The sequence below is a fragment of the Pseudochaenichthys georgianus genome, chromosome 5 (assembly GCF_902827115.2).
Source record: "Pseudochaenichthys georgianus chromosome 5, fPseGeo1.2, whole genome shotgun sequence".
In the NCBI taxonomy this organism is placed as follows: Eukaryota; Metazoa; Chordata; class Actinopteri; order Perciformes; family Channichthyidae; genus Pseudochaenichthys; species Pseudochaenichthys georgianus.
In genome coordinates, this window is record NC_047507.1 from 23,298,899 (window position 1) to 23,318,305 (window position 19,407).

The window sequence follows — 19,407 nt, forward strand, 5'->3', positions numbered from 1 at the left end:
ACTGCCCTGCACACATACATGATAAGAAAGCTCAAACAAAACATATTTGTTCATGTCATCTCTGTATAAGTATAAAGCCAAGTAGATATACTGTGGTTTTATGTCACTATTCTCATTGAGCCTGGCCTTACTCATTACAGGAGGTGTTATGTTAATAAAAGTCTTGTTCAAATAAATCATTTTAATTGATGTACAGTATAAGAGTTAACATTTGATATTCTACATTCAGGTATTGATATATATATATATATATATATATCAAAACATTTCACAAATGTAACAGTTCAACTCTTAAGCACCCCCTAGTGTTAGAATGATACAGTGCAACAAAGTGACAAAACAAAAGCTGCCAGTGAGCCACAGCATTCTTTTTTTATTATCAAATAGAAATGCATGTAAATCTTAAATACCGAAGTTGACATTGAAAATGACCGGAATACAAATGCAAGAGGCAATTTTAACTAAATATTGCAACAATTAACCTTAAACTTTCAGATCAAACACATTATTATTAAGTTAAGAAAACCTGTGATGCACATTTTCTCTGACAGCAACATCTATGTCCATGCTGAGAATACTAAGAGAAAAAGCATGACTAACAACAGAGGCTGATGAACGATCATAACTACAAACATGCAATAAGAAAGCTCAACAAAGAAATGCCAAACGCCTACTAAGCTCCATGTATCCACCAGTCTTAAGGGCCTTTTGCTTTGGGTTATTAGGTATTCCATTAATAGTTTCCGCTTGTCTGGACTGCAGAGCCTCCAGAGGGCTGTATTCAGCTCTAAGTAAAGTGAAGGCCTTTTATCTCTCCCCTGTCTGCAGTTTCTAAAGTCCATTAAAGAAAGTTACTATTCCTCATCGTCCTCGTCATCACTCAAGACCATCTTCCGTCTACGCTTCACAGGAGCAGAGATATCCTCCTTGTCTGAATCTGCATCCCCGTTGGTTTCAATATCCATTGCAGTGGTGGAGTCATTTTCTGTAAAGACAGTAATGTGTCGGCCAAAATGTTCAGTTTGGATTAAAAGTCAATATTGTCTGAGGCTTGTAACTTGTCTTAGACTAGTGGTCGGTGACCAAATCAAACAGACAATTTCCTTCATTAAAATGTGTTTTTTTCTAGGTTTGAAAATTGTTTAAAAATATAAGTTAACAACTCAACAACTTATATATAACATAGCTCTGTTTGTTTCTTTAATATTTTTACATGTGAATGTTACATATTATACCTTTAAACTAACATATGAAATGATTGATTCAATGTCAAACACGTAGATACCTTTCTCATCATCGTCATCATCGTCATCATCATCATCATCATCATTATCGCTGTCGTCGTCCAACACTCCGCGTTTGCTTCTCTGAGTTGAGGTATTTTCCTGGGACCTGGTGTGAACAGGATCAGTTACAGAATTGAGTAGTTTTCAGATCTCTGCTCGGCTGAGCTGATTTACAAAAAACAAAGGGCGATGCCTCACCTCTCAGGTGTACTTTCTGTATCCTCAGCAGGAGTGAAATCTGAGAAAGGGAGAAAAAAAACAACAACAAAGAAGTTTAACAATGAAAGTAAATCATCGTAAACCTTTACTGATCTTTAATAAGCAGTGGATTTAAGCCAAAATAATTAATCTGGTATAGAATGCTGCATCCTATATCTAGTTTCCCGTTGATCCACCAGCCTTGCAGTGGCTTTCTTATGCATACACACATCATTGGCTGCTACATGAGGCGCAGCAGGCTGTTGTATGTCATTTAACACCTACCTACTTGACAGAGCTGTAATTAACTAGTGTTAACTGAGACGAGGTGCTCAATCTGTGACACATACCCGTCTGCTCGGAGGTTTGGTGTTTCCTCTTGCGTTTGAGCAGCAGAGCTTTCAGAGCCTCAGCCCTCTGTTCCCCTGAGACCCCCTTCTTGTCCTTCTCCTTCTCTTGCTCCTTATCTTTTTCCATCTCATCCTCCTTCTCAGATTCTCTGGCTGGACTTCTGGAGCCGTCCTGCTCCTCTCCTCCTGTAGGTTCCTCCTCTCTTGGACTAAGAGCTGCAGCCGCACTCCGCAGCTGGGACACACTGATCTTTGCTGGGATCCTCCAAAATGTCTCCTGTTTACAGAACAGTCAAATAAAAACATGTTAGAATTGTATTTGCATATGCAGAAACTCTCTCTCAAGGAAAGCACAGAGATCAGATCAAAATGCTACAGTATACTTAGCACAAGGTGAAAGGACACACAAAAACCCCACACCTGTTCATTTTCAGGTGCTCGAAGACCCAGTTTTCGCAGCAGCTTCTGGAAGCTCTTTTTGTCCATTGCGTCTTCATTTTCCTCGTTCAGAGGTACAATTGGCACAGGCTGGGACAAACCTGTGAAATGGAAGACACAATGTCATTATCAGACCAAACAACACTAAGGACATTATGCTTTTCACACACGCTGTTAGTTCCCTGAGAGCTATGACCACTTGCAACAGAGTAAATCAACTATTTGCAAAACATCTTTCACAGTGTTACTCACCGTCTTCTTCACGGTCTTCTGCCGTTTTGATAAGACGATTCTGTAGCCACAACAAGGGAGCAGACATGCCTGGTAATAAAAAACAAAACACAATTAAACTAATCCTAACAGTACATAATAGAAACATGTTTTCACAGTCAACACATAACAACAGTGTCAAGCCCAGATCTGTTTATCTCTATGATTTTAACTAACCAAAAAGACTCATTTCAATTTGAAAAGAATAAATGTAATCCAAAGAAAGTATTATATTAATATTATTATATTAAATATTTTACCATTTGCCAATGTCACTCAACTGAAGAAAGCACAAAGGGCCTTTGTCTCACCTTCCTGTTGAAGTGTATTCACCATGTTGCCTACATCAGGTCTCCTCTCCACTGACGAGTTCAGGCTTTGGCTCTTCCTTCCTCTATTTTGTGATGTTTCCCTATCTTGCTCTTCATCTTCCTCACTTTCTTCAGACTCATCCTCTTCCTCATCATCTCTGTCCACTGGATCATCCGGGAACCCTTGTGTTAGTTCGTCTAGGAAATCTTCTTCAGTCTGTGGCAGAGAAAGAGTGAATTTTAATGTACATTATATGCATTGTTGTCTTTATTTTTCAATTCTAAATAACCTTGTGTAAAGTGTTTGAGTAGATCTGAAATGACGCTACCATTCTCTTCCCAGAGCTCTTCCCTGGAGCGCCGCGACTCCTCTTCTTATAGAGTTCTCTTCTGTCCGACACTAAGCCCATACTGAGCAGTTTGTCCACCACACGGGCACGGGAGCGCTTGGCTGTGAGCTTCTTCAGGATGTCACCCAGCACATCTGTGGAAAAATGGTTTCATCATTAGCATCACGTTTTTGCTTTTTTCTGAGACAGTGGTTGTGAGGTACGACGATCATTTGGTGTCTGGTACCATCAGAGTCTTTGTACTCCTCGTGGAGCATCTGCAGCTCCTCCTCCTGTTCCTCAGTCCACAGAACAATCCGGGTTCCTTTCCTTTTTGGAAGAAACAAATTAATTGTAGTGTATAGAGCCATCCTGCATTACATTCCCTACACAAATAAAAGGGACAGTTCACCTCACAATACCAAATACATATTTTCCTTTGACGTGTGGCTTTTATTAATCAAGATTGTCTTGGTGTGGTGCAAAATGTAATGGAACAAGATGGCACTGTTTCCAAGTGCCATCTTGCCAAGTGTCATCATGTACATTTTGTTTCTGTCCATTTATAGTTAACCATCTCAGGAAGGTTTTGAAATATATACTCTGGTTATACCATCAATATACTACTCATTCTTTCTCAAGTACATACTTCTGTTTCTTCAGTTCTTTAGCACTGGCCGCCAGACCCATGTGGACCAGCTGCGTCACCACCTGGCGCCGGGTGCGGTTGCTGTTGCTGAGTAACGGCAGCAGCGTCTCCACTACATCTGGCACTAAACACAAATGAACAGTCAATAAAAATAATCTACATTAGTGTGCAAATCCATCTTTTAACTTGTACAACAAACAAAAAGACAACAGACCTTCAGAATCACGGTGCTTCTCAAAGAGGTTGCGCAACTCCTCTTCCTCCTCTTCAGTCCATGTCGGTCTCTTTTCCTCTCTGACATATTCAGGACAACAAGATGCAATATTTCAAAAGGCAGAACCCAAGAACTAGCTATTTGGCAATACTTGTAAATCTTATTTGGCCTTTGTCTTAACAATGGTCAGCTTAAAATTAGACACAATAGTAGGCATTAAAAAAACAAGCACTAACCCTTCTTTGCTGTATCCTTCGGTCATCTCACGCACAGCACCCACATTCTTCCAGAACAGCAGCTCAGCATATGCCTTGTTGTTTTTCGCTGCCAGGGAGAAGAATCGGTTGAGCACAAACTTGGCAAAGGTCACGAGTTCCTGTGAAGAAGAGAAAAAAAAGTAAGCCTCTGTCTCGTCCACACTGACTTTCGATCACATATGGCTTGCTAGACAACACTGAATGTTGTTCTCATGTCATGACTGTACCCTGTAAGCAGCTGCAGCCGGGTCACTCAGGATCTTGTTGAAAAGGTTGAAGACTGACAGCTGAAAAAGCTGGGCGTCCATTTTGAGGTCGACAGCCAGGCGGTGCAGCATTCGGGCGATGCAGTGGTTTGTGTGAGGTGTGTTTTTTGAGTATGTCTTTAATAAGAGGAGGTATGGACGCACAATAGTGGGCTGGGCAAACCTGCGAGGGGGGGAGGAAGATTAACACGCTCCATAAGAAAGGTCACAACACCAATATTTGGCGTTCAGTGGCAAATACTGTCACAGATTTGCTCACCTCTTGATAAAGTCTAGAAAGTCAAACTCTTTTTCGGACACCTGGATAGACTCCATCTCTTCCTCTTCTAACTCTGCTGCATCCTCCTCATACTCCTCTGCCACAGGCTCAGGAGGAGAGGTCCCTAAAATCATTTCAATACTTGTTTGATGCTGTGATAAAAAAAGATCACGTAAATATAAAACATTAATAAAACTTACTTGGCAAATTCGCATACAGGATCTGCTTAAGAAGTTCCAGCTCCTCCTCGGGGTCAACATCAGCTGAGCCAAACACATCTCCCTCTGGCCACACCTCCCTGAAAATGACAAGAAATTGATTTATTATTCAATTCTAACTTTCAAATCAAATCAAGTTTTATTTATATAGCACATTTATAAACGATTTTTGGTCGAGCCAAAGTGCTGTACATAAAATAAAAATAGCCTACAGTAGAGACACTTTACAGCAAATACAACAGCACAGATTGTTCAGAATATCAGTATGAGAAAAACGACACCCTCTATCCTTAGACCTTTGCTTATGATTGATGATTATATATATTTTGATATGATCGAATCACTGATTTTGCAAAAGTACATCTGACCCTTCAGTAGAGGAATAATAAGACAGCTCTTTTGTGACAAACTTTGCACAAATAAAAGTAACCTTTAAATTGTATCATCGGTCCTGGATGGACATCCTCGTGGATTCATCTTCCTATTATACACACATGCATTTCCAAATATTTGGTCTACCTATGTTGCAAATGTATTATCTTTTCAATTTACACACGGCATCTATTGCACGTCTGTCCGTCCTGGGAGAGGGATCCCTCCTCCGCTGCTCTCCCTGAGGTTTCTCCCATTTTCCCTTTAAACTGTGGGTTTTCTTCGGAAGTTTTTCCTTGTACGATGTGAGGGTCTAAGGACAGAGGGTGTCGTATTGTCATACTGATATTCTGTACACACTGTGAAGACCAGTGAGACAAATGTAACATTTGTGATATTGGGCTATATAAATAAACATTGATTGATTGATTGATTGTGAACCATTGAGGGAACATACACTTAAGAAAAACAAATTTTGAGTGGAGTTTTTTTTTTTTAAATGACTAAACATTTATTTATTCTGAGGGGTTAAGGGCATGCTGAGTCTGGCTGACCTGGCAGCTCGCAGCATCCCCAGCGCCTCCGGTCCCGTGCGAACAAGCAGCGCATCCTGCACCCGCACCATGGCCTCCGTCCTCTGGTCCTCAAGTGGAGTTTCAGATGTGGCGTCAAATGGCACGATGCCTTCAGTTAAAGACTCTGACAACTGCTCAAAGATTACAGAAAAGTAGTATTTAGTGTTGGTAAATGTGGTCCTTTTTACTGGGAGCCAGGAGAGACTTCAATTCAATGATAGCTTTTCAATTTGTCATGTTGTTCTGATTTTTGAGAGGGTGAATCTCCCACTGACCTGAAAGCCTAAAGCCTTCAGCTCTTCCTCCACAATCTTCCAGCTCTCTACCAGAGCCTCCGGACTGGTATCTGGAGCCGGGGGCTTTTTTTTACCCTGAGACTTTCTCCGCCTAACTTTCTTTTTCTGCAGAGGTAAAAAGGACAATATTAATATTCTTAGCATCAACTAAAAACACAACATTGAGACACAATATAAACTTAGCAGAAGAACCTACCTGAACCATCAAGTTATTGCGCCCTTTGCAGAAGCGCTCCAACATGCGCATGAAGAGATGAGTGGACTCCACCAAGTCTACGAGGTAGGAGTGAGGCTGCTTGGTTTCATCATATTTCCTGAGCAGGGTCACGAAAATCTCCCTGTACTCCATCAGGTAAAAGATGTTGCCTAAAGAGTGAAGGTATTATTTAAGTAAGATATTTATATACTTAAACCCTTATACAGTAATAAGCTGTTGTGCTCATTTGTGTTCCAATTGAGCTTCGAAAAAAGGCTACCGTTCAAACTTAAAATGGCTGTCTGAAACTTACTTTTAATAACGCTGGAACTCTGACGGATGCTTTCATCCTGTGAGCGGTCCATCTCGTTCACAGTTAGCAGCAGCTCCTGATATGCCTTAAGTGCCAGGTGCATCCTAGAAAATAAGTATTTCATATCAGTCTCAGACCAACAAACAGTTGACATGTCAACCTGCTACCTGATGAGTTTCTTACCTGCGAGACCAGGACGTGGCCTCTTTGCGATCTGTAAGAAGCATCTCATAGTAGTTGGTGATGTTTCGTTCAATGTAATGGAAAGCCCGGATGGACATGGTCTCAGAAACTAAGTCAGCGCGGAAACCGTTGCCGCGGTTGAAAGCCATGAAAAAGCTGAGCGCCCAGAGGTAGTACGTCTCATCGTGTTGCTGAGTTTGCTCTCGACTTAGACTTTCCTGCAGAGGGAAAAATGAAAGTGTTTAGAGTATTTTACTTACACAGATCCTTGGTAAAAGAAGGATTATTTGTGAGTCACCTATAGCGCATAAACATATTAGCTGACCTTGACAAGGTACATGAGGCGATTGTAGCAGTTCTCCAAGAAGTCCACGCAAAACTCTCGCAGGAAGAGTCGGACGTTTAAGGCGGAGCGCCGTTTGTCCTTACATTCCCGAGCCTGTCGATACCTTTTGGGAACACGTCTCACTGCTTTGCCGCTGTCATGAGTATGGTTTTTGAACTAAAAGAGAAAAAGAACATTCATATTGAAAATATATTTGAAGCATAACTGCACCAGGATCTTTTTAAGTTTCATATATAAGCTACAGGACTCAAACTCACATTATGAATATTTCTGTGATAAATCACATCATTGTCCCCAATGGCCTTGAGGCCTTGCACAACATAGGAGCCTCCAAAGCGAGAGTGTCTGAAAAAAAGACATTGACACACACAGACGAAAAGAACAAACATTTATTTTTCAAGTTCCAGTAAATCAAACAATTCTTTAACTTTATGGGATACAAAGAAAAGCTTCCTGTATCACATCTGAAGGGGTTCTATGACATATCGCAGGGAATATACAAAAAACAAACACATTTTGGCTCTGAAATAAAGATTGTGCCGACTGTTTAAGAGCTTGATTGTACCTGGTTCCTCTCTGAAATGTGCGGGAGCGTTTTGCAGCGTGTTCCTTCTGCCTCAGTGCCTCCAGCTCCAGACCGTCTCTGTTCTTCTCCTCTGCTGAACGAGCCTGGCCGGCGCTCACCAAAGCTTCAGGCGTCTGTGAGGAAAGAAGAAGAGCTCAAACACAGAGCAGCTGGAAACCTGTACGTGTGCCTCCGAGGGACTCGTCTGTCGTACCTGGTCTCTGAACATGAGGGAGATTATTTCCAACACATGCATACTCCACTGCTGCTCACTCTGGGCCGACGCCAGGAACTTGATCAGGTCATCGAAACCGCTCATGTGAATGGCCCACAGCAGCCTGTCATGGATGCTGGCATCATCATCTACTTTCTACAGGAGAGACGGGGATTAGATCAGATGTACATATGAGATGGGGGGTAAAGTGTCATATTCTACAGGGCGAATGTAGGTGCCTCTAATATGATCACGTTGGTAAAAGGTAAAGTCAGACCTTCTCTTCACAGGGGTCCGCAGGAACATGAAGCACGTTTCTGACCAGCAGCAGCATTCTCTCTATCAGCAGGTTATCCTCCTCCTGTCTCTGCTCCCAGTCCTGAAAAAGAAGGAAATTAGTCAGGATAGACAGAAAGAAACACATCGAAGGACACCAACATTGTTATGGTATAATCTAGGAAGTGGATAATGGGAAAAGCAACTTTCTATTTGCTTTTTACCAGTTAAACACTCACCAGTTGTAGAAGCGTGTATAATGTCTCACTTAAAATGCCAAACACTGCTTCGCTGGCAAATGCCTGAAATTAAAGCACAGGACAGAAACAGTTAATAATTATTATGTTAAATAGTACATTTTAAACTTGAATTAAAGTTGTTATTACAGTAGTTGCATATCTTTTGACATGATAAGATCACCATACCTCTTTACAGGCTTGTAAATAAGCAGTCACTTCCAAAAAGTGATGTCTGAACACTGGGTCATCGGGGACTTTACCGAAGCAGAGCATGGCAGGTTGAGTAAGGTTGACCATGAGCCTAAAAAGATTCTAAAAGAGTCAGTAAATCTAATACCAATGTTGAATAAAACAATACTACCATTATGGCAATAATATATCTCAATATTGGGTTTATTGTATCAATCATAATATGGCATTTTAACAAATTGCTTAGTTGTCCCCCTGATATTGTAAATCTTTATGAGCATATTATTTACAAGTTCAAGCCTAATGTTCTGGTTTATACCTGATGCAGGCATCAAATAAGGCCTTGTCTTGTCCATGCTGGACGATGATAGGTAGAAGGTCGTTCTGTACAATCTGGCCAGCACCGAGTTGCTGGCGGACGTCACGTGTGTCATCTTCATGGCGTAAATACCTGATCAAGTCTTTCACACTCTCTGCAACACAGAGACCAAACAGTCAGAGAAGTACAGGAGCTTTGCATCATTATACATCGTTAAACTGTATATCATGTATTTAAGGAGGACATTTATAACATTTAGTTAAGGACACTCACCTAAGCATTCAGCTTCCTTGTGATAGGTGTCTCCCTCCAGATAGCCCAGAGCACTGCACGTTGCCAAAAGATCGCAATTCATCCTGATTATGTCCAAACAGCATCAGATAGCCTGCAGAGGAAGGTTCAGTCTCACCATCAGCCACACAGTAGGATACAGTTAGACCAGGATCAACAGAGCAACTCAAAAAGATATCTTCACTGTTGTTGTGATGTTTAGGACCAGAATAATTCATCACCATTTGCTAATGGGCTTTAACCTGGACAAATCATAACATATACATACATTTAGACAGCATGTATCTTAATACACATGACATTTAGTAAATTTAGCAGCAGTTAACACATCTTAAACTGGCTCATATGTCACTTGTAGAGAGAATATCAATGGTTTATTGATTACTTTGTTAAATGATCTATAAATAGATAGATAGACCACTCCTTGTGAAAGGATAACTGTTGTTCATGACAGGTATTTTGGTTGTAAATACATACATTGTAGAAACAAGGTGATTAATGATAAGAGTAATAACAAAAACAAGTTGAATAAAAAATAAAGACAAGTCTGTAGGCATAAAGTGACAGTTAATATAAAGGTACAATATTAAGGGTTTATATTATACGCAGGGATACTAGCTAATGTTATGTAGCCAGTGTCAGTTTATAGCAGATTGTCATATTAAATATAGATTAGGAGGAAGAAAAGCAACACGGAATAATTTACCAGATTGATTAAACGCTGTTAATCGACAGGTTCCGTGTTCAGCTGCCGTCGGTGTATAAAGTTAAAGCTTTTCCAGAAGTTATTGTTGTTGGTTAGATCTTTCCTCTTCTGTCGGACAAGTCTCGCGCCAAGACAGCGAGCGAAAACGTAGAAAGCGGATGTAGAATGTCGTCATCATGGGTAAAATACTTCCCTGAGTTCTGTATGTCAGGCAGCGCTTTGCCAGGTTTACCAACTTTACACTGATTCTAATCAATACATTGGTGGTGTCTTGGGGAGAAGAAAGGTAGGATTAGAACCAGAGCCATGTTTTACGTTTGTGTGCGTCAGACTGAGAAATAGTAGAAAACACTTGAAAGTTTAGCTAAGGGTTCGCCTGAGAGGTTAATTTAAATGTTCTTTGAGGAAGGAGGCATTATTAAAAAGGATAATAAAAACTTCATACAATTAAAGGTGGGGTAGGTACATTTGAGAAACCGGCTCGAGATCGCTAGAATTTAAAAATACACAACCGGAGAAAATCTGCCGCGCATATGACCAATGAGGGCACGAGATAAATTGGTGCCCCGATGGAAGGCTGACGGCCCGTCTACACTACAGCGTCGAGAGCGTCGAAAGCTCCAAGCAGCTCCAAGCTGCCCATTCACTTTCAATGGGGTGACGTCACGTAGCCGCGCTTTTTCGCCGAACTGAATTGTGGGTAGCCGAGCGAGGCGTCTCAGGCGACCCAGGGACGCCGGAGTAGCCAGCGCCAGCCAATCAAATCCCGTTTCCCAAAATCTGACAGCTGAAGCGCTAGCCAATCAAACCGCGTCTAAGCTGGGAGAGATATCCCGCCGTTCATTTCTATATTTTCAAAAAAAGTCGGAGGAGAAACTAACTATCGCCGTAGCGAATCACCCGGTTTTGTATGACCAGACCCTCTTCACCTCCCGGGATACAAACCGGAGGAACCAGGCATGGAGGGAGGTGGCAGAGACAGTGGGGGAAACTGGTAGGTTTTCGCCTGTTTGGGGAGTTTATATATATATTGCTCGCATAAAATCCCCGGGGGTTTTTGCTTTGTATGTCGGGGGCGGGAGATTCATGTGATTGGTTGTTGGCCGTGTTGCTTGAATAAAATCCCCAAGCTCCAGACACGCCCAGCTCCAAGCTATTTTTGGAGCTGTAGTGTGGACGCTCCGTGACAGACAGGTAGGCCATCCAGTTATTTTAGCCGGGCCGGCTAAAATGATTGGTCGTGCTTTTTACAGTACTACGGCTTCCACAGATGACATTTTTTAATGGATTTGTTGTCAAAGCACTTAAGATATTCATTGCTATCGGGATGTTAAGAGCATTCCATGCAATATAACAAAAAGTGTATCTCGAGCCGGTTTCTCAAATTTACCTACCCCACCTTTAAATTGTAATTACAAGATAACATTTACACAAATGTAACTAGTATTTGTTTGAACATTTATGGGAAATTACAATAATCCAATGTTCAATTATTTCGATTTCACATAGTTTACTAACTTGCAACAACGTTTGCCACTTTAAATAAAATACACATATATAATGCAATATAAACAATGTAACTTGATTCTCCAACTTTCCAATCTGCTGGACAACCTGCTTTCATACAATTTAGGCCGCATGACGGTGCTCTATATTGCCTAAACAAGCACACCATTTTTGGGTCATGTAGCTTTTTACTTGGCAAGCAAATACTGGTTTTTAATAAATAGAATTAACAGTATGTGTGGTAGGTGGTACATGTATTCACTTTTTGGTTAAAGGGGTTTAACAATGTTATCAATGTTCTTCTGATCAAAACAGGGCTTATATAATTCAAAACAAGTTGTATGGACACTGGTCAGACAAGACAGATTTGTTCCAATTCATTTTATTTTCAGTTACTTATTAATTCACAGCATTGCAAAGCACATTCAGCAAAAGTATTTTTAGTTCTTCTTCAGTGTCAACTTTTCCTGTGTTTAACATGTGTATTACTAATCCAGATTTGTTTGTTCACACTATAAGAGGATAGCAAAGCTACTAAAACAAATGCAATTAGGTTAATTGATTCTACATTTTTAAGGTGTGTTGACCTAAGGGCAGTGTGTGAAGTTTAAATGTTAATCATATCTCTGACACAAACCAAAATCCTTCATACTTTCTTTTTCAGCATGTAGTTTAATACTCTGCTACAAATGATTGCACTGTAAATCAAGGCCTCAAGTGGTGTTACTAAAATGGCTTTGACAGATGACTGAAGTCTTTAGCAAAAGTTGGGTGGCTTAAATAGCACCACAGTTACACCGTCTAAAGGGATTCATTCAACATTGCACTGAGAGACTCTCTGCTAGATGATTTCACACATAACTAATGGGAATGAGGACTATAGACCATGGATGGTTTTTAAGGGGGAGGGTGGGGATCTCTCATTTTACTGTATTTTTTCTCTCATGGCTCTGGCCTTTCACATTTTCTTATTTGTCATGTTCTACTCCTCATCGTCATCGTCCTTGTCGTTGCGGTCTGAGTCTCTTGGCTGCTCCCTCTTGGACTCCTTCACCACCTGATGGACAAGAAGCAATTAAGTTAAAATGCACTTTCATATGGGAGGATTAAATAACAATATAATAGCCAGTTATTGATCATTGTACCTCTCCGTCTCTAGTCTCAACTGTCTTGATCACCACACTCTTCTTGCTTGGGGTGTCTTGAGTTTGATCATAGTCTGTTATAAATCAGAGATTTTTACATTCGGGAACATTTGCAATTACAAAATAGAAACTTTTCTGAATGCCTTTTTAAAGGATTAACCTGGTGGAAGTATCAGTTGTGATTTATCAGTGTTAAGTTGTTTAGTGAAAATGATCAACTATACATTTAAAATGTTTTGTTATATTTGCAATGTTATATTTTTGGAAAAAAATATAATTATAGCTTACCTCGCTCACTACGGTGACTGCTCATGCTCATATTGAAGCTGGGAACAGTAATCCTAAACAGGGAATACAAAATATGTGTGTTAAACAATTCATTTGTTTTGAAAAATCATTGTATTTACTTGATTTAGACCTGCATATAAATTATCTTAGGTTGGTCATTGACATAGCCTAAAGACAATAATAAAACAAAACAGTCACTTTTTTGGCATGACCTTAACATTGATGAGTTTAGTTCCTTTTACTCATAAGGAATTATTTTATTAGGTATTTTTACTCATCTCATATAGTCTTTTATTGTTATTATCATTTTAATTTTTTCTTGATTTTTGATTTTATTAATCTGTGTGAATCTTTGCTGTCCTGTTTTTTCACGCTTACCCTGTTGCTGCTTTGTACAAATGAAGCTTAGCGCAAGTTCAATAAGGAAGACCTAACACGAGTCACTTACACGTCACTCGATGGCTCCCTTCCCCCCTCATTAAATATGAGGGCGTCACCCTTCAGCAGCCAATAGCTGCACATGCTAAATTCCTTAAATGCCTGCTATTCCTCCCTGTCAGTTGTCATTTGCAGATGACCGCAACCCGCCTCCACCCCTCTCGCCTCCAGTCTCCTCCAGGACAAAGCTAAACCTTCCTTCTTCAGACCGGTCTCACCTACTCAGCACCACCACCAGTGTCTAGACCCCGGGGATTTCATCGGAGCGGTGCTTTCCCTCCTGAATGATTATCCTGCAAACCGGGGCCTAATCGCCAAACACCATTACATTCTCCTGTTGTATTATCATGGCAATCATTTCATTCATATGACGTGTAAACAATAAATATGTAATTCTTACATCACGTCTCTCCGGTTTGAACTAAATTTCCCCTCGGGATTAATAATGGTTCATCTTATCTTATCTTATCTTACTATTACATTACACATATTCAATACACTAGTAAAGAGAGGAATCAAAAGTGGTCAAAAGAAGAAATTAAAACAGCATATATTTTAACCCGAGACACCAAATTCTCACCTGCTCTCCTCCCCCTCCAACAGTTTACGGTAAGTAGCGATCTCAATGTCCAGAGCCATTTTGACATTGAGGAGGTCCTGGTACTCCCGGAGGTGGCGAGCCATTTCATCCTTCAGGTGGTGGATCTCATCCTCCAGTCTGCCGACGTTGTCCTGGTAGTTGCCGATCTCATTGCCAAACTGATCCTCCATTTCACGCATCTGCCTCAGCAGAGATTCATTCTGAAAAACACAGCAGTACATACATTGGGTTAAGAGGGAGAAATGTGTTTAATGATAGATACAAATACACAAATGGTGTTTGGCCTCACAGTGTTCTTCACTGCATCAACTTCACAGCTGAGTGACTGAATCTGCCTCCTGGATTCATTGGCCTCCTGCTTGGCCTGCCTCAGAGAATCAGTGTTGCGCTTTGCAGACTCAGTCAGATCATTGAACTGCAGAAACAGAAAATAAAGCACTCAATAAACATTATGAGCTTGCATGTTCATGTGTGATTGTCAGTGTCTGTCTGCCTACCTTGGACTTGTACCAGTCCTCAGATTCCTGCATGTTCTTGGAGGCAATGGTCTCATATTGGGCCCTGATGTCCCTCAGAGCACCAGTAAGGTCAGGCCTGGCGGTGCTTTCCACCTCCATCTTCAGATGCTGGGTCTGGACACTCACTTGAACGTCCTGGATTTCCTAATAAAACCAAGATGTACAACATATTGTCAGGAACACAACATTCGTATATCAACAATAAAAAAAAGCCAGTTTATCCAAGTACATCTCATAGGTATCCTCCAGGGTTCCAGGGTGTTTACGCTCTTAACATTTTGCTTATAGGTGTCAAAAGTGCCAATGGTATAGACCTACTCATTTAACATAACAAAAAATAAACATCCTATTTAAATGTGAACATGCAAAAAAAATAGGGCTATCATTATTGGTCTCTAGATAATATACTGTGACCGGTGACTCCTGTAAAGATAACTTTCACATTGAGCATCACTCACCTCATCATGGAGCTTCTTAAGGAATTCGATCTCATCCATCAGAGACTCAATCTTCCTCTCCAGCTCCAGACGGGACAATGTGGCATCGTCCACATCCTGTTTTAAAAAAAAATATGAAACAAACATAATTTGAAATGTCATTCATTGATCCAACATACTCAATAAAACATGATATTAAAGTCCCTCAAGGAATACATTTAAAAACCCAGAAATAATTAGTTCTGTGCATAGAAACATTTTGAGGTATGATGTGCTACAAACAAATCCTTTAAAAAAAATTCCCCAAAAATTCAATTTCAGGTTTTAATTCCTACGGATTTTTCTATGCTCAATTAACCTAAAGATAAGAGATGAGGCCTCAGAGGTAAAACATTTCGATACAAAAGGGCCAAGCAAAAAATGAATTTGCTTTTATGTCCAGCAGATTCCTGTCATTTAAGAAGTATGCCCTGTCATTCTACAGCGGCACTATTGTGCAATAGTTGGAGATCGAGCTGTCCATTTGACCTGTTATCTGAGCCTGAGGACACAAATCAATAAGGTTACATGGTGCAGTGAGCTGAGCATTTACCTTGCGGAAGGCAACCAGGTTACCCTCAGCATCTGCCCTCTTCTGGGCTTCTTCATCCATCCTTGAGGACACAAGAGAAAGACAAAATGTTTCAAACAATGTGTTGATAACCTTCAGGCTCCAATAGACAAAAGAGAGGAGAGTGAGTGGGTCAAATCTGTCCAAGAACAACCTTTCTGTGTAAGGTTGCTCCGGGGCATCAGCTGGCAAAAAGCTTTCTGGATCAATTTGGTAATTCCCTGTCCTGTAAAAAGGTTTTTGGAGTGCACCCAGTGGGAACAGCAGCTGCTCCTTTCAGCTAATGTGTCTTTGCAGTTCAATAAGGTCATCTGCACACACTGAATAAGGTTACATACACACACTTTCCATCTCTTTTAAAGATTTAAATTGTCAATATTGACTAGTGAACTGTATGATGGGACAAAAACGGTGGAGTAAAAGTCATTTGAGTGAGACATTTGTGGACAGTCAAAATGCCATTTGATGCTCCTGCAAAAACAAACTTAATGAAATGAAAACAAAGTATTGTTGAATGCGAAAGCAAATCCAGTTTCAATCCTTGAGTCCTGTAATGAATCATCACAAATTGCATCACATTGTACAGTACCAACATCCCCTTTCTCTGACTGATGGGCTCCGTCTGTCCTGTCAGACAGATGCCATGTCTGGAGTGGACATAAAGTAGATTAGTGGGGAAAGCATCACATAGTAGGCCCGGCTCCCTCATCTTTAATTCATGTAGTTTTACAGGGGCCCTTTTCATAATGGGGTCTCTGGCACCATCCCATAAGCACAAAGGGCCACTGAAAAATACACCTAATGGAGTCACATTGATTTTTCCTAGCGCTGTTCTCACCGTGCCTGATATCCAACCTCTCTTCCTCCTCTCTCTCTCTTCCCCTCCCACTCCTCAGCCGGCCCCACCCTGTGTCTGGTCCATCTATTCTGTTTTCAGTCATTTGTTATACACAATGTCAATATAATTATGAAAGGGAACCCAGTCCTTTATCTAACTGGGCAACAAGTACGGTTGATTTTCCTGTGGGTTACTTTTCTGTCACATTTCGAGGCTCTTCTTCTTGATGAATCCTGCTAGTGCACAAGTGATTCATTTAACTCTCGTATATAGAAAACACTCATGCGCATGATGCAGTCCAGTGTCCTGTATCATGCAGCCGCTCTGTGGTGTCCAGTCTGCAAATGTGCCACGCCCTGCACCACCATCATTCCTTAAGTGACAAACGCCCAAGGACGCTCCACCTTCTCTGTGCTTCAAGTAAATCATGAGCAGTACATTTTAACAGCGTCAATTAATTAAGGGATGGTGACACTGCCGGAATCGACAAAAGATCTGCACACCGTTTTGGAGCTCAGAGTATTTTTATCCCTGTGACATTTTCCTTTTTCTTTTTTAAATTCTAAAATGTTGATCTGACAGAGATCTTTGTCTGACTATTGGTCAAATCCAAGAGACAATGCTTGGCGAAACTGTTTGATCAAAAACTTGTATTTTTGTATCCAGCATCGTTAAAGTTTTATCTATGGTGACACAGAATAGCACCAACAGTACTAAATGTATATGACGGACAACCCTTGAATAGGAGAACATTTAAGTTAAGAGATACCTTTGACTTGGGAGGGACAATATCATGTATTAGAAATAGGATGCAACTTTCTCTGTAGCCAGATGTATCCCCTCTATCTGTCTATCTGTCTATCCGTCTTACCGTCTATCTATCTATTCTATCCATCTATCCATCTATCTATACTTTATCATATGGTTCTTTCTCATCTTGTTGGTACCAACCTCTGCCTGAGCTGGACCAGGTCCTCGGCCAGGTTGTCCCTCTCCATCAGGTACTGGTCCCTCTCTTTGCCGGTGGCGTCCAGTTGGCGGCGCAGGTCCCTCACCTCCTCCTGGAAGAGCTCGGAGGCTCGGTTGGGCTGACCTTGCTGCTGCTGGCCCTTGAACACGTTGAGCTCCTGCTGCAGTGAGCCATTCTGCTGCTCCAGGTAACGCACCTTATCGATGAAGCTGGCAAAGCGGTCGTTGAGCTCCTGCAGCTCGGCCTTCTCGTTGCTGCGGGTCGTCAGGAACTCCGCGTTGATGGCCTCAGACAAGGTGAAGTCCACCTTGTCGTAGGAGATGCGAGGGGGCTGGGAGACGGTGCGAGAGCGCTGTTGGTGGTAGTTGTTGGGGCGGGATGCAACCCCAGGTGACATTGAACGCATATAGCGCCCACCCGAAGCGGGCATTCGGGAGTTCACAGGGGAGTAAGAGGACATGGAGATGGGGTGTGGGCTCCCAAAGGTACGCCTGTAGGACGTTGAGGCATGCATCGAAGAGTGGCTCATGGCTGGTCTTGTTCTGTGGCTGCAGGAAGAAGGAGAGCTGGAGGCTTGAAGATGCTCTGGAAGAAACAGGACATCAGACTGTAGAGTGCTGCGGGTATTTATGCACACAGGCAAGCTATCCCATCATCCTCACCCCCCCCCCTCCCCTCCTAATTTCTCCTCACCCCACCCACATGAAGCCTTGCTTTCTCAATCAGCTTTGGCCACTCCCTACCCTTCAGAGATAGACCCTGCCTTTCTCTGTCTTACTGTCTGTCTTGACAGCTCCACCCTTTTAACCAGAGACTTGGCAGGAGACCAAACTCACATTATGCCGCCTTGATATCTAAAGATGTCTCCTCCATCCAGCCCCTCCCGCCTCACTGAAATAACCTCGTTGACACTCAGTTTTGATTCTCATTTCTCAAAATGATTATATGCTCTTGCATGCACATGAGTGTTCTCAACTTTACCATCACATCTGTGCCTTAACGATTGTGTTACCTGGTTCTCAATAAGAAACTGTGAAATCTTAGCCTAAATTGAATCACGTGGATACATTGATTTTATTCTTTCCTCTCCTCCATCCGTCTCCTTCCTCTCCTCTCTGTCTCTCTCTCCTTTTACAGTAATGGAACACTTTATTGATATTCAGGGAGTCTGGGGCAGAGCCATGACTCTGCAGTTATTCTATCCCTTTCAAATGCACTTGATCCAGTAATCCCTGTTAGCAGAGTAGGAGTTGTCCAAGAACTTTGTCAGGATTTCAGGTTAACAATGGGTTTCTGGCACATTCTAAATCAGGACCCAAAGACAACAGACGTGAAAGAATATAAAAACCCAGTGCACATGATTAACAGTTGGAAGAAATTATCAAAATATTTATTGTTTGAGTTGAATATATTTTTGAATACAACCTTATTGTACCTTTAATGGGACATCCTTCTAAGCTTCTAAAACCATTTAGATCCTTCTACCATCCTATAGATTCAAATGTTGGAGAAAATGTCACATAAGTATTGGTGATGCAGAATGTGTGTGTGTGTGTGTGTGTGTGTGTGTGTGTGTGTGTGTGTGTGTGTGTGCGCGCGTGCGTGCGTGCGCGCGCGTGTGTGTGTGTGTGTGTGTGTGTGTGTGTGTGTGTGTGTGTGTGTGTACGTGCGTGTGTGTGTGTTTGTGTGTGGTCCAAAGTGATTATAATTGAGGACTGCAGACAGGCTAGCACTTTCATATAAAGTTGATGTAATTCTGAGCATGCTCTGTGGCGACTGGGCGTGCCACTTTATTTCCTTTGTGTCCCAAGTGATGCTTGGTACCTTGTATGTCTTGTATGTAATACAAAACAAATATTTACCGTATTGGGTCATATTTCTTTCTCTTTCATATACAAATGTACAACCAGCAGGGTTTCTTTAACTTGTAC

At 41.5% G+C, this 19,407-nt stretch overlaps 2 protein-coding genes across 2 annotated transcripts; both read right to left on the bottom strand.

The window, feature by feature from the left end:
- Positions 1 to 304: 304 nt before the first annotated feature.
- On the bottom strand, positions 305 to 10,802 carry timeless (timeless circadian clock). The gene is made up of 30 exons (XM_034082120.2): positions 10,126 to 10,802; positions 9,402 to 9,513; positions 9,129 to 9,282; positions 8,807 to 8,921; positions 8,621 to 8,683; positions 8,383 to 8,484; positions 8,106 to 8,261; positions 7,892 to 8,025; positions 7,584 to 7,671; positions 7,306 to 7,482; positions 6,981 to 7,198; positions 6,798 to 6,901; positions 6,485 to 6,654; positions 6,268 to 6,393; positions 5,972 to 6,123; positions 5,028 to 5,125; positions 4,828 to 4,951; positions 4,530 to 4,731; positions 4,282 to 4,421; positions 4,046 to 4,125; positions 3,832 to 3,955; positions 3,430 to 3,512; positions 3,183 to 3,337; positions 2,854 to 3,070; positions 2,525 to 2,593; positions 2,255 to 2,373; positions 1,835 to 2,111; positions 1,485 to 1,524; positions 1,286 to 1,392; positions 305 to 985 (listed from the first exon to the last, which is right to left on the bottom strand). Exons 2-30 carry the CDS (start codon positions 9,481 to 9,483, stop codon positions 855 to 857), a joined length of 3,807 nt encoding a protein of 1,268 aa, XP_033938011.1. The 5' UTR covers positions 9,484 to 9,513; positions 10,126 to 10,802; the 3' UTR covers positions 305 to 854.
- Positions 10,803 to 11,997: 1,195 nt separating this feature from the next.
- prph (peripherin) lies at positions 11,998 to 18,061 on the bottom strand. Its single transcript, XM_034083356.2, has 9 exons — positions 17,458 to 18,061; positions 15,651 to 15,711; positions 15,080 to 15,175; positions 14,601 to 14,765; positions 14,393 to 14,518; positions 14,083 to 14,303; positions 13,065 to 13,117; positions 12,777 to 12,850; positions 11,998 to 12,688 (listed from the first exon to the last, which is right to left on the bottom strand). Exons 1-9 carry the CDS (start codon positions 18,003 to 18,005, stop codon positions 12,614 to 12,616), a joined length of 1,419 nt encoding a protein of 472 aa, XP_033939247.1. The 5' UTR covers positions 18,006 to 18,061; the 3' UTR covers positions 11,998 to 12,613.
- Between the last annotated feature and the right edge of the window lie 1,346 nt (positions 18,062 to 19,407).

Excerpts from the sequence above, each read along its gene's own strand:
- prph (XM_034083356.2), bottom strand. The coding sequence starts at position 18,005 with ATGAGCCACTCTTCGATGCATGCCTCAACGTCCTACAGGCGTACCTTT. Across the intron at positions 14,766-15,079 it reads TTAAGAAGCTCCATGATGAG|GAAATCCAGGACGTTCAAGT; the intron begins GTGAGTGATGCT and ends TGGTTTTATTAG. Across the intron at positions 13,118-14,082 it reads TTGGAGGGGGAGGAGAGCAG|GATTACTGTTCCCAGCTTCA; the intron begins GTGAGAATTTGG and ends TTCCCTGTTTAG.
- timeless (XM_034082120.2), bottom strand. The coding sequence starts at position 9,483 with ATGAATTGCGATCTTTTGGCAACGTGCAGTGCTCTGGGCTATCTGGAG. Across the intron at positions 8,684-8,806 it reads ATTTACAAGCCTGTAAAGAG|GCATTTGCCAGCGAAGCAGT; the intron begins GTATGGTGATCT and ends CTTTAATTTCAG. Across the intron at positions 8,026-8,105 it reads CCCTCATGTTCAGAGACCAG|ACGCCTGAAGCTTTGGTGAG; the intron begins GTACGACAGACG and ends CTTTCCTCACAG.